The 14,866-nt window shown below is 34.3% G+C and overlaps 2 protein-coding genes across 2 annotated transcripts; both read left to right on the forward strand.

The window, feature by feature from the left end:
* The first annotated feature begins 2,425 nt into the window (after positions 1 to 2,425).
* LOC120340164 (ras-related protein Rab-7L1-like) lies at positions 2,426 to 8,241 on the forward strand. Its single transcript, XM_039408450.2, has 5 exons — positions 2,426 to 2,536; positions 4,862 to 4,933; positions 5,305 to 5,486; positions 6,830 to 6,954; positions 7,092 to 8,241. The coding sequence occupies exons 1-5, from the start codon at positions 2,431 to 2,433 to the stop codon at positions 7,213 to 7,215; spliced, it is 609 nt and encodes a 202-aa protein (XP_039264384.1). The 5' UTR covers positions 2,426 to 2,430; the 3' UTR covers positions 7,216 to 8,241.
* A 2,422-nt stretch (positions 8,242 to 10,663) lies between these two features.
* On the forward strand, positions 10,664 to 13,936 carry LOC120340167 (ras-related protein Rab-7L1-like). Its single transcript, XM_039408455.2, has 5 exons — positions 10,664 to 10,769; positions 11,678 to 11,749; positions 12,470 to 12,651; positions 13,087 to 13,211; positions 13,562 to 13,936. Exons 1-5 carry the CDS (start codon positions 10,664 to 10,666, stop codon positions 13,671 to 13,673), a joined length of 597 nt encoding a protein of 198 aa, XP_039264389.2. The 3' UTR covers positions 13,674 to 13,936.
* Positions 13,937 to 14,866: the final 930 nt, after the last annotated feature.

Here is a 14,866-nt window from a genome sequence, read left to right on the forward strand (position 1 = left end):
AAGCCAGATAAAATTAGCCAGAGGGATAGCTCTACAGACTCACTTCGCTGTCAAAGTTATCCAAGGCACACAAGCGCGCATTTTCATCTATCTATCCCTATGCGGGGATGATCATGTGCGAGAGGATTGCTGGACTCCTCGCCGCCGTAGGGTGGTTCACGTAACCGCTGGTCGGTTACGGCTTCCTCCACCATCAAGTCCATGCTTCCGAAAACAAATAACTGGCTAACTAATCCCATACCCGACCTGAACCGGTAACCGGACGAGAGGCCGTGGTTCGCCATGTGATTAAGCCGTCTTAGCGGCTTTCCTCTCCCCCCGGAAGAAGTATGTAAATCCTTCCTTCGTTTGGTTCATTTGGCGAAAGAATTATTGATATCACGCTAGGAAACGTCCGGTTTTTAGTAAATCATTTAAGAATAGAGCAAAATGAAGTTGGAAAAGGCGTATGAACTTATGTCTTACTGGAAATGCCTCAAAATTGAATTAAGTAAAATGTTAAAAACGCTATCAAGTTCATTTCCCGAGTAAACAGACGTCACCAACGATGATATGACATCAAACCGGGGTAACCTGAAGTATTCAACTATATTTCAAAAATTCTTATGTTTTAAACTGCGCTTGGTTTATTTGAAATTAAAATAATGCAAAGCACCTCATTGGCTGGCTTAGCAGAATCACTGTGAATGATTTTTTCATCCCAAATAGGGCCAAATGTGAAAGTTGTACAATGATCTTTAGGCACACGTTTTTTTTTTTGACTAATGATAAATCTGAAAGAGATTGGTTTCTGGAGATAAGAAAGAAGGGATGGCTTTGTCCTAACAACAACAAATTGGACATTGTAGCAGTATAAATAATAGATTTATTTGAGTCCAGAAACCATGGGACTTGACAGTGAAGTTCAATATATATATATATTATTTTGACAATGTTGCCAATGAGCACTTCTTGGCTGAGTTCAATTATTTTCGGAATACATTTGTTATCATTTTATTCGACCCTTTGTTCCACCTAATTGCAAATTGAAATACTTATACTTCTATCTTATGTGTTCGTGTGTTGCCATAACGTGTCTGAATCGAATCAAATATGCTATAACTGCACTGCACATTTACGAAAAACGCTGTATAGTTTGCCCTATGTTTACGCAGCCGTGTTTTTCATTATCCTTATGATGAGGTCATCAATTTCTGAATAATCACGGGAGGTCCCGAAATATACCCCAGTAATGAACCAGTGGGAACCCGATGCAGGCTATGTAATTTTTTATTTGCTAATGAGGTAAGTCTAATTAATCATTTACATACATCGCCTGCATTTAAATATCGTAGGTAAATACAAAATTAATGCATTGGACAGCTTTAGTAAATTCTCTCCCGTATTGCAATACTGTGTTAGTAGATGCAGATGAAGTCATGACACTTCTGTATATTTTTAACGTATATATTTATCTTCTGAATGAGAGCAAGAAGTTATCAAGTGGGGATGATAAAATTCAGAATTGCAATCGCCAATTTAAAACGCCCCAAATAGTAGCATAAGCATATTATATTGTAATGGGAGGTGATTGGGCTTAGTGAAAAGCATTTCCAATCACATAATATAGGATATTCATAGTATTTCGAGTGAAGTAGATATGTAATAGATGAGGTATAATACATGAGCAGGCGTACATGAAATAGGAGGTTATAATTTGCCTTACGTTCCGATTTTTCTGTATTGTGTATCATTCAAACGCGAAATGAAATTATATATAACAACATTTTAAATATAAACTAACTTTTTACTATTTTGTCCTATCGGATGATAATCTAGCACAATTTCCCAAATGACAAACCATCACATACATAGACCGACAATACGGATTCGGCCAGAAGTGAGATTCGGGGGTTCGCGCCAACTCGATCTTTTTTTTGTTAGTTCGTCAAGAAGGGGTTTGTATTTAGTGAGTTCGATAAAAAAAAAGAGAAAATGTTCCTAAAATTTTGAATCCCATCACTGGATGCGATCCAGCAACTAGTCTGTGTAAGTTGCTACCGGGTTATATTTGTGATAGGTATTTTTGTATGCGGAAGGAATTATTGCAATACGTTTTGTTTGACTTGCAACGGCTAAATCAAATAGGTAGTCGGGGTGTTGGTCACATGTCGTCATTGTATATGTTTTTTTGTATTCCGGTCACATGCTATAAAATATAATAACCGGACAATATACGTGGTACGTGCAGCTTGTCTGGCGTGTTTGTACCGAGCGGACTGGATATGTTTATTGTGCTCCGCAGGTTGCGTAATTGATACCAGTTCAGAATCAACAGACCTGATAGTTTCATGTTCCTTATCGGTAGCTAAAAATTTGAGTAGATGAACAAAAAGTTGTTCAAATAATATACTCCAATTTACTTTTTATTACTTTCAATAGCGTTCAATCATGTATAAGGTTCTTGTGATTGGCGATGTCAGAGTCGGAAAAACTTCTTTTGTTCATCGTTTTGTTAATAACACATTCAAAGAAAACTATAAAGTGACTCTTGGAGGTAGGTAGTGAATATATATTTACTATCCATATCATTGTAGTTACACCCACCCTGCATGAAATGTTTCATTTGAACCTGCACAGTCAATTAGAATGTGTGTGGATCCATCTCCAAAACTGAATCCAATCATATATAAACTTGGCGGAAAGCACTTCCTATTAGGGACTGAAAAATTGGATCTTTCATATTGAATGATATATTCGAATCTTTTTTAAACAATCACCATAAATATGCGACAATTTCATCGTTGCAAAATATAAATTTCAAATATGGGGGCGTTTAGGCGTTAGATATATATCTGAAGTCACAAATTAGTGCTATTACATAACAGATTTTATACTTTGTTTTGTGATAAACTTTCTCACACATTTAAACTCGGATTGGCGTCTGCTTTAACAAAGCTTTGTCTAATCTAAACCCACCGAAACACAATATTTGTTTTGTTGCGAGTGTTGTGCAAATACAATTCGACTGCAAACTATGCAGAGATTTCAACACGATTTCTCTCAAACCACAGAGCAAGATGAAAATGAAATTACAAAGAAATAACAATCTATACCTGTTCAATCCTTTAATCAAAATACGTTTAAGACTTTGAAACAACGAAAAAAATCGTAGCTGACAAGAAGTAAAAAAAAAAGGTTGCATGGATTCGTTATCTATAACACGATACTTTTTTTTTAAAATTGGTTATAAATCATGCCAACATCGCTAAATGAGCTGTTAGGTTTTCTCAATATGTACTAAGTTTCCTTCCCCACGTTTGATGCTACTAAGTTTCACATGTTATCACGAAATTCTATATTATCTAGTACAGTGGTTCCCAACCACCGTCGCCAAGCTTTTTTGCCGGTCCGCGAGAAAATTTCGCTGTTTTGTTGTTTTCATGCCGTCTCAATCGCTTTACCGAAGACGAGGTTGCGTTGGTTTATTACGCAATTTCTCTTCCGCCGTCATATTGCGACGTCATTCGCGACATCTTGGCGCCGAGTAATCACACTTTTCGCTTTCTCGGCTCCGATTCATTGCGAATGCACTCCATCAAATCTTGTAAGATTCAGAAACCTAAAAATCGGCACGCGTGCTTTTTCTGTTCTGTGTGCTTTTCCTGGTTAATATGACCATTCATATAAAACGTTAAGCACATTTCTTTGTTTAAACCAGAAAACAGTCATGAACAATATCATATTCCAAAAAGATATGAACTTGTTGCGACCCTGCAGGTGGTCACGAGACTGACAAAAAAGATGTTCTCCAGTATTTTGAGCAGATACAGTAGGATTTTGAGCCTAGTGCGAAGTTACCGACGACTTTGTCATAGTAATGTAAATTCATTTCGTTTGAGGCGTCGATCAACTGCAGAGGGATTAATATGATAAACCCGATGAAAAAGAAAAAACTTGATTAAAATTGGGATTCTACTTTAGAGTCCAGAAAAAAAAAAAATCACTGTCACAAGTTTGGATATCTCTTGACAACGAATACCCATCGCCAAATAAACAAGCAATCAAACTGTTGTCCGTATTTTCAACCAGTTACTGCGTTATGCGAAAAAACATTTTCATCACTAGCTTTAATTAAATCGAAGCAAAGAAATCGGCTGCACGCCGCTGCAGAGCTACGTGTTGCAGAAACTGCCTTGAGGCCTCGTTCGCAATCCTATATTGGAAAAGAAACGGCAGCAAAATTCTCACTATAGAGTAAATTGTGTTTGTACATGATTTGGCAAGTAGGCTACATGTTTTTTATGTGAAATGTTTTATGCGTGTTTTTCTTACGCCTAATGGGTGCCCAGCACTGCTTTTCATTACGCAAATATATGATATTATTTTATGTTTCACCTATTTCAATTTTTGACCGGCACATTATTTAATAGTTTTTCTTCGTGAGAAATGTTTTTACGGTGCCTTTTTTGTCTAGAAGCCCATTGAGTGCCCGACATTGCATTATATCACGCAAATATAGCCTATGTTATTTTTTTCTGTTCCGGTCATTTCAATTTTTTGCCGGTCCGCGAGTACATTTAATTTTACCGGTCCGCCAGGTTGCGAACCACTGATCTAGTACAGTGGTTTTCAGCCTTCCGCGAAAATGGACACTTTAACTCTATAATTAGAATGAAAATTACCACTCATAAGAAAAAACAGCATCATTATTCATTGCTACCTCAATCAAAATTTAACCACTGTGATTTAGTACAAAATAGAATTCAGTCATGCTTCGATTCGATTTTATGAATTCAAATACAAACTTTTAAATTTGAAAGACCCAAGGTTCATTGAATAGTTTTCCTTTTTCATGTTCTTTCTATATCATTCTGTTTAGTCGACTTCGCGTTGAAAACTCTGGAACTTAGTGATGGCCAAGCACTAAAACTGCAACTATGGGATATTGCAGGTTAGTCATTTCCCTAAAACTGGTAGAAATGATACTTTCATATCTACAATTATAAATAATGGCCACGATTTTTGCCTCCCAAGTTTAGAACTAACTTTGCATCATTATAATGGCGATCTACTAGTTTTATTAATCGAAAACATATAGAAAGTAATAATCAACATCAAAATTATTGCATTGGTCCTCTGTAATTACTTTACCATATCACCTTGCTCGAATTTTTGGAAAATAGAGATTACAGTAAATCTAAACGGATTTAAGGTAAAAGAAATGCAACATTTTTTTATTGAAAACATGTGCAAATGTATTTGGTAGCGTCGTATCAACTCGCTCAACCTATACTAGACTTGAATATTGATAATTTTTGGCAGGACATGAAAGAGCAACTTCTATGACACGAGTATATTACAAGGGAGCATCTGCATGTGTTTTAATGTTTGATGTCACCGACCCTGAAACTTTTCAAAGCTGCACGAAATGGAAGCAAGATCTCGACGCGAAAGTTTTTTTAGCAGATCAAAATCCGATTCCATGTCTTCTACTGGCAAATAAAGTAAGGAATAGAATTTACTAACTCATAAGATATGAATCAAGGCTGGCACGATTAATTTGATTTTAAATTGTTAATACAAAGTTATCATAAAATATGGTTGAAATAGCTCATGAGATAATCGGATTCATTCGAAATGCCTTAATACATCTAAAAGTTAATGATTTGAACAATTGTTTTAAATAAAGTTTTTTTGGCCTGCTCTGTCAAAATGGCTGTACTATTTGATTTTTTTGTATTAAATAGGTTGAAAAATAATGGACGTAAAAACTTGCCAAGCGCTTCTTATTTGCAATAAATCTTTCAATACGCCATTGAATATCGATAGAGGCTCATGTACACCTTCTCAAGCTGTCGTTCAGTGGTTGGCGCAGTAAGACGCAACCGATAAGCCATTTATGAACGACCCTGCTGCGATGAAACAACCTTGCGAAAATTGAAATGCGATCAAATAAATGAGGGTGTAGAACCTTGAAAAACTCTATCACTTCACACTTAAAAACAAAGCATGCTAAGCATAAATTACCCGAACAGTATTACTATTAACCGTAATAATGCCTTCATTTTATGAGGAAAATGTCAATACATGAACTCGAAATCCATATTATGACGTCATAACAGATTAGTTGTGGCGTCTTTGCATCAGAGGACTCCTACAATTAGCATATGCTAGGCTAGGGTGTCTCGTCGTTAATATCAGTAGATTACCGCCGATATAAGCATATTCTTCATTATCTCAACCCACTCGTTTTGCCGAAGGGCTGCACTCTAATTGCTTTTGTAGTGGACTCGTGAGCTGATTTTCATGATTTTTCTTACTCAAAACGTCTCTCTGATATCTCGGCTAAACATTCCGGGTCTAATCCTATGACTTTGGTGGTGATACAAACGTGGCGATGAATCTACGCAATAGAAAAAAGAGTCAAATTAAAAAATTAACATTTTTGAAATTATAATTCCGACTGCGTGTGCAGCTGCCAGAATGCAACGTTTTGGCGTAGTTTCGCGGCGATGCAAAGGGTATTTCAATAAAAAATACGAAAAATACAGAAAGAATTTGATTTAAAACAAGCCCTTGTTTTAAAACACGATGTTTTTTTTACAATTGATAAAAAACAAAACCCTATTTAAGACAGGGATTTACAATATTTTGTCGGCTTCAAACATCTGGTTGGGCCACATTATAAATTTTGTTTTTGCATGTACACAACGAATATTTTAGTGGAGCAATTTAAATTTCGAGTTTTTGCTTAGTTTGTCAATATCCGCCGTTAATATAAACTGTTAATTTCTAGCAATAAAACGCAAAAAAGAAATTATTATCGAGGCATCAAATTTATTTTAAGAGTGACCTTGTAAATGAGAGAAAAGTTTCAGATCAAGATATTAAACGGTTTGTGAAAGATGCTGATTTTGTCGGATGGAAACTCTGCTCCGTAAAAAATAACGAAGGGCTAGAGGATGGAATGAAGTATGTATATTTCAATGAATAATGTCAACTTAGTATGCATAGCAAAAACATGTCTGGAATGTCATTTTTTTCAAAAATTTTATCAAAATCAGATAGAAAATTTCGCTTCACCTAATTTTTTTTCTAAATATATGCAGATTTTTGACCACCCGCATGCTCCAACGATGCAAAGCGATCACTATGACAGCACAAGACACAGTTTTATCATTAGAATCCGACGGTGAAAATCGAAGCAATTCTTGCTGCCGATCAAATCAATGAACATTAATTGGAGCAACAAAATTTCATCATGCTTCGAAATGTGAGGAGACAGTCAAATACATAAAAATAGTCAAATTTCAACTATGTAATTTGATTTATTTTTTATGTTTTGATCTCGATATGCTGGATATTACAGTAAATATCAAAGAAATTGATGCAAGTCCATTCCTAACAATACTCAGCTCAGAATGGCTTCAAATTTACTAGTTCTAACCAGGATTATGATATATCATAACAATTGTGTATATTTTAGATAAAGTAAATTACCTTTACAGTTTGAGCTAATTTTTCACCTATTAATTTACATTTACTGTCGGGAATACCTACAAATACCCAATACATTACGCATCATCTATTCTTTTTAGGGTTTCCCAGCTTTCCTGGCAAATTAGGCCATGTAGACTTTTTTTGTGAAACTTTTTTTATTCTTTCTATTTTTATGTGTAGATTGAGATACTATTAAACAAATCGTTTGAATGGAGTTTAATTGAAATGCATAAATTAAAATACCTTTAGTTTTGTTGTTATTTGTAAAGTCAACAAACTTATGCAATATTTCTCTCACATATATTTTTTCAATTTATTATTACGCATTACGTAATGACTACCGTGTTATGGCGAGCTTCCCCAGTTTGTTGTATATTGCCTAAAGTGAATTGCTCTTTGAATTAGGCTTTCAACCTTATTTTACTGATATTGCTGGTTGTCCTACTATCAAAATGAAAACTTGAATTGGCAAGAAAAGTAGAGTATGATATTATAATTCACTATAGTCAAAAAATGGCAATAAATAAAATGTTAAATTTTAACTTAGTTTCGAAAAATCAATAGTACAAATACGATGGCATTTTATCTTTTGAATTTGATAATCTTAGGAAAAATATTCGACAACCGCGATGTGCTGGTCGAAATACATTTTCATACATTTACCCATTGGTAATATTAATGGTCTAGTCTAGTATATTCTGTTTAGCCTAATTTTTGATTTTCTGAATATCAAAAAAAGTTTCAAACAAAGGGGTAATATGTAAATTGTAACGACGAATTTCACTTTATATACTAACTAACTTGTTCAGATAAGAATATACATTTAATGTGCAATAAAGAAGCAAAATGAATGTCGAGAATGTGCTGGTTTACGAAAATGAAATTTTTTTTCTGTTGAAATCTGAGGCGCTATGTTTAAAATTGATTGTTACGGCGAGCGTGCGCTTTTTATTGAAAGTGACGTTATGATAATTACTATTTTTATATTAAGCGGTGGCGTTTTTTATATTTTATTGTGGCTTTGTACAAAATATCCGGGTTTTATCACTTCTAATGAATCAGGCAGTCAAAAGATCCTGTTCTGGATAAACCATAACCGCACTGGGAAATGACATTGACCATAGACGCGTGGCATGAGGTTACGGTAGCCATTATTAACACTTTATTTTCTGTAATCAATGAAATGCGGTCACCATTCATCACCGATAAAGCGATCACGAAAGGCCTCAAATTATAATACCCCTGTAATGAACAAGAATGATCCGACTGTAAACATTTTTATTTACATTAGGCAAAATCATTAACTTGAGCTGAAACATCACGGCAGACCCAAAAAGTAAAAGATACCCTTGTGACGAATAAGAGATATACAATAGCAAATATTTATACATATTTTGCTGATCACATCACGCTATAGCTAATCATTTACACAGTTGCAGCACCTGCACTTGAAAATTATGTGTAAATTAAAATCAGTGTATCAAACTCTAGTCCAACAGCTACAGTAAATCTGTTCCTGTTTGATATCGTGTGTTTTTGTGAATTGAGACAAAATGTCCTTGTTTATTTGAGTTTAGTGAAAAGTACAAAGCATTTTTAAAATCGTTGTGAGGAAGTATAGGATATCCAGAGTGGATATTTGCTTTGAAGTAGACCAGGGGTCACCAAACTTTTTTGACCGCGGATCAGGTATAAAACAAACTGTGTCGAAATGAGCCGGACAAATATTTTTGTTAATGTAATACAATAAATTCTCAAAAGTTAGGAAATTGATTCAACAATATATATTCTGCATTTATGAAGACTTGAATATTAAATTCTATATCGCAGAATATAGATCAAGAACATCATACCAAAACAATTCTAGACAAATATTCTGAGGTTAGCTGTTAGCAAAACAATTGCTGTCATGAATATCTGCATGTAAGCAGTACAAAAGTCAATGTGACTAGCACTACTAGCGCAAATTATACGTTCTCCTTTTTTTTTAGCACGAGAAACGTACACAGCAACAGTTTCGCCGAAAGCATGCGCCACGAGTGCACACTTCGCAAAAAACGTTGCGTCACAGTAGAGAATTTTATCACAGCTATTTCTAGACAATTTTTGATTACTGCAATTAAGCTACAACTTCTAAGAAGGCAAAATGATAAATGACTTATTTAATTTATAATTAAATTTCGGAATCAAGACCAAAAACTAGCGAATAGCAAGCAAAATCTCGAAAACGAGGTATTGTTTGAAACCACGACTGAAAATCTGTCCGAGTGCCAAAAGTGTTTGAGCGGATGCAAAAGGGTCTATCTATTGTTACGCGCTTTTTGCACCTTGCTGATTGGCCAATGACACGTAATGAACAAGGAAGTCGATGCTCGGGGAAGCACCCCTTGGAAAAAATTCGCCATTTTTTCGTGTTATTGCGGGCCGAATGAAAGGACGCCAGTGGCCGGATCTGGCCCGCGGGCCATAGTTTGGTGATCCCTGAAGTGGACAATAAATATTTTTGCGTCGATGCCAGTTGTAGTGGCATGAAAACATAGAGTTTCAATTTTTCTCAAAATTCGACTTCAACGCTTCTTGGATCATTCAAACTGTGCCGGATAAATTTGATAATGGGATTTCAAATACCAATTCTCACTTTTTTGTTACCATACCAGTTTATTGTTTGTGCATCTCCCAAATGAGAATCTCCCTCATGCACAGAAAAACAATTGCAATATAAACTAATAACCACTCTGTGAAAGTTACTACAAGGTTATATGCTATATGTGTTGCTTGTTCTGCAACGGATACAATCAGATTTTTGGTAACATTTTGTCGTTGTTTTTTTCTATTGTATATATGTCAGTCACATGCCGTAGTATTTAATAACAAGACAATAATAACGTGCTCTTTGTAAAGGCGTATATACCGAAATTATTAGATATGTATTTTTTCATATCCGAAGGTTGCATATCTGAAGATTTTTTTACGGTTTGTTAACTAACAGCTCCGAACTGTCAGACCTGTTTCCGTCTACGCTCATTTCATTCACCTTTCCATCTGCTTACTTTGTTATGTAATAAATGACAAATTGAAAATATGAGAATAGATGAACAGCACTTTGATCTATTTATATATAATAGTTTATTTTCAAGTGTTATCATTTAATGACATGAATAAGGTCATTAAAGAATAAATCATGTATAAGGTTCTTTTGATTGGCGATCAGGCGGTCGGAAAAACTTGCTTTGTTCATCGCTTTGTTAATAATACATTCCAAGAAAACTATAAAGCGACTCTCGGAGGTAGGTAGTGAATGTTTACAATTCCGTTTATTGTAATTGCACACTTACAATATATATGCAATTCATTCGCATTATTCCTTTTCATTGGAATGCGTATACGGGCCCATCTAGAAATCTAGTTTTTTCGTCGAAGAGCTTTTTAGTGAAGCGCTCAACTCTGAGATTGGATTCTGGAATGGAATTGAACCTTTATATATTAACAACGGTGAAAAACCGTTGGATCCATTTCAGCGTAATAGCCAGTAGTTGCAGCTTTTACCAAACCTGACTGGTGTCTGCTGTAACAACGATTTATCTAAGGCTAAGTTGAAGGTACTGAAACACATTGGTGTTTTTTGTTTGTTTGTATTGCTCTGTGGACGAGCGTGCATTTATCAGTTTGTCTTAAACCATATTCTAAGTTTCGCTTATCTTCCTCATTTTTCTGCTAATTTCATGTTGCCTGTTTTGTCTGCTGTTTCTTAAGACGAATTCAATGATTACTACTTTTATCAGTAATTTATTGCCCAAACTACAACAACAATTCATCCAAATACATATACGGCGACGAAGAAAAAAAGACTTGACGCTATTAAATCTTGGAATTGGCGCTTAGACCACTGGGGTCGAATGAGACTTTTAACTAAGTTTTTTAGATGTCGGAAGCAAAGAAATAAGCATTTATAAATAAGCGTTTTGACTCTAATAATCTGTACACTAGATAGTTTTCTTTCATGATCCTGGTGGTATTAAAATGATTTAACCTACGTATTATCAAAAATTGTTACATTATCTATAATTCTGAGCAAAATAGACATTCAATCATGCTTTGATTGGATTTAGAGAGTTCAACGTAAAAACTTTAATTATCTTGTTAGAGCCTAAAACGACCCACTTAACCACAAATGTTTAAAGTTTATTCTGTTTAGTCGATTTCGCGTTGAAAACTCTCAAACTTGAAGACGGCAATTCATTAAAACTGCAAATATGGGATATTGCAGGTTAGTCGTTTGACCAAAACTGTTATAGGTTAAAGAAAAAATACTGTGGGTTGATGAAAAATGCAAACAATACCTCAATACCTAAATGCTACTACTTATCCATACTATGTTTTCTGAAGAAATGAACGCTCTATGATAAGTACATGAAAAGCAAATGAAAATTAAAAGTGTTTACTTACTTTTGAGACACCCTGTATATAGACGGAAAATTTGGTTTTTGCAAAGTTCATATATCAATTACTTTGTTGTATATCACTCTTATCTCAGAAAATAAAAAATAAAGAATATATATCAATTATTGCAGACGAATCGTACATGTAGATTTTTTTTTGCTAAATTCCTGTTATTGGGGAAAAATTGATTTTCTTTGCAACTAATGCATCAACCTTTTTCTTCAATTTTTCAGTCCTTAAAGTCGGAAGAAGAAGCTAGAAAGCTATAACTTTTAATGTACTTTACGAGCCGTATGGGACCCGATTTTTAATCATTTTTTGTTCTTCAATTCATTTTTACGCAACAATACCAATTCACGACCTACTTGTCCATTATTTGAGCATTGCTGAATTGTTATCCTACCCCTCTATCCTACCCCAACCAATAAAATATGAACCCAGTTTAAACGAGTACTCCAGATAAAACAATACTAATTATCAACATTTTAACATTTCCATACCATTATGATATCAAACGCTACGCAGTATAATATTCCATTTTTGACAGGGCAAGAAGGATTTACTTCTATGACACGAGTATATTTCAAGGGCGCATCTGCATGTGTTCTAATGTTCGATATCACTGACCCTAAAACATTCCAAAACTGCACGCTATGGAAGCAAGATCTCGACGCAAAAGTGTTTTTAGCAGATCAAAATTCGATTCCATGTCTTCTACTAGCAAATAAAGTAAGGAGTGACATGCCAGTAATTGAGCAGCACTGGTGCAAATTCAAGTTTGATTTTAATTGGTTAATATAAGATATTCGTATTTTATAATGATTTGATGCACTTCTGTGGTCTTAAAAACAATATTTCAACATCAAATAATCGGACAAAATTGGAAGTGATAACTTTTAGACATTCTGAATTGTCTACATAAAACATAGTAATACACAGCAAATTCACTTTATAGTGTGGTCAAGTCTACTGTATTCACTTCTAATTTAGAACACCGCATTTATGACGCCGCCTGTTTATCACAGTTTGGCGGTCTAAATTTCGACCGATATTATTAAAAAAAAGTGAAAGAAATCGCTTTTCAAAGCGAGTTAAAATGACTTTTACCTATATGCAGTTTAAGACGTGACTAATTAAGACATCGAATATTCTTTTAATTAAAAGAGTGACCTCAAAAATGAGAGACAAATATCAGATCAATATATTGATAGATTTGCAAAAGACAATGATTTTGTGGGCTGGAAACTGTGTTCTGTGAAAAATAATGAAGGACTGCAAGAAGGAATGAGGTATGTATATTTCTATAACATAAGTCCCTCCATTGGTAATTGATAGCTAAGTTTGTCGTCTAAATCACTTAGTTCATTAGCAAATTAAAGATAGATTACGTCTATATCTTACTATTGTCGAATCTTAGTACTTAAATATTAATATGCAAAATAATTTTTTTTTTAACTTTTATTAATAAACTCGTTGAATTCAGATATTTACAAAATATTTCTAACATTCATACAACCAATGCAATAACTATTCTGCAATGCGTATTATTTGTCATTCCTGAAATGGAATTATTGAAAAAAAACATAGAAAATTTCACTTTGTTTATCACATAAACTCTACTTCGTTAAAATATATTCAGATTATTGATCAGTCACATGCTCCAACGATGTAATGCGATCTCTATGACAGCAGAAGATACAGTTTTATCGTTAGAATCAGATGTCGAAAAGCCAAAAAAATCTTGCTGCTGATCAAGCCAATGAATTTCTACTAGAGGAACAGAACTTTCATCATGATCCACAATCTTTCAAATATCGCGAGACAGTTAAATATATATAAACATGTTCAAATTTATACAATGCATCTTTTCATACATTTGTTTTATTGTTATGGATAGTCATATATAGGAAAAACAAAATTTAGATATGGTACAAGCTTATTTCTTTGATGCTTGTTGCAGAGTAGTTCTATTTTACTAGTTCTAAGTTCTAGCAATATGAGCAGCAATATAGCAACAAACAACCCAATACTTGTCTTTTCAATAAACAAAAAGAATCTTTCGTTATTTTTTTAAGTAATTCTCCAACACATTAATTTACCTTTCTTGTCATGAATTTCTAATGACGGGTTATTTCTCCTACCATTCGATCCCATTTTCCAGTAAAAATTATATTTCGTTACACGGAAATTCAAAATTAATACCCCTTTTCGCGATTCGCTTCAAAATTTGTAATCCTAAACAAGCTCAGAAACTTGCAATAACAATATCAGTTAAATGTATACCAGAGTTCCGTCAACTCAACTCTGGTCATACATGATAATTCACATTTTTTGCATTCAGTAGCATGCAATTTCCTCCTTTTCTTTGATTGACTGATTGTCCTTATTCATTACAATACGCTTTGGTTTAAAGTAACTTATAGGCTGTATTCAATGCTTATTTTGCACTTAATCTTATTTTAGAAAATATTTGTTGCGATGTTTTTAAAAGAAACCCAGACGCATATTTTTTGAATCCACTTAGACTAAAGCAGGGGTCAAGCAGAGAACCTTTTTGGTCAAGGAAGCCATAAAAGACACATATTTTCAACTGCATTTCCGTGCGAGCCATATAGCATTTCTTCACTTAATCAGACCTGAAATTTTTACTCAAAAGTCAACACATACGATGTCAATATACATTTAATGTGACGTCTGATGCTGCATGTTGTCGCTGCGGTCTTGAACGGCTGCTCACAAGTAGCACAAGTTGAAATGTACGATACTCATCACCCTTCTTTCGATTAGGCATCTCCATAGTATTTCAAAAACTAGCGTTGTTAGTACGAATTAAATATGACAAATACTGTACCTAGTACGTACAAACGGACGAAAATCTTTATTTCAAGGGTGGGCAATTACTTTTCTAAGTAGGCTAAGCCGGGACGTATGGTAAGCCCACAAA

The sequence above is a fragment of the Styela clava genome, chromosome 9 (genome assembly GCF_964204865.1).
Source record: "Styela clava chromosome 9, kaStyClav1.hap1.2, whole genome shotgun sequence".
NCBI lineage: Eukaryota > Metazoa > Chordata > Ascidiacea > Stolidobranchia > Styelidae > Styela > Styela clava.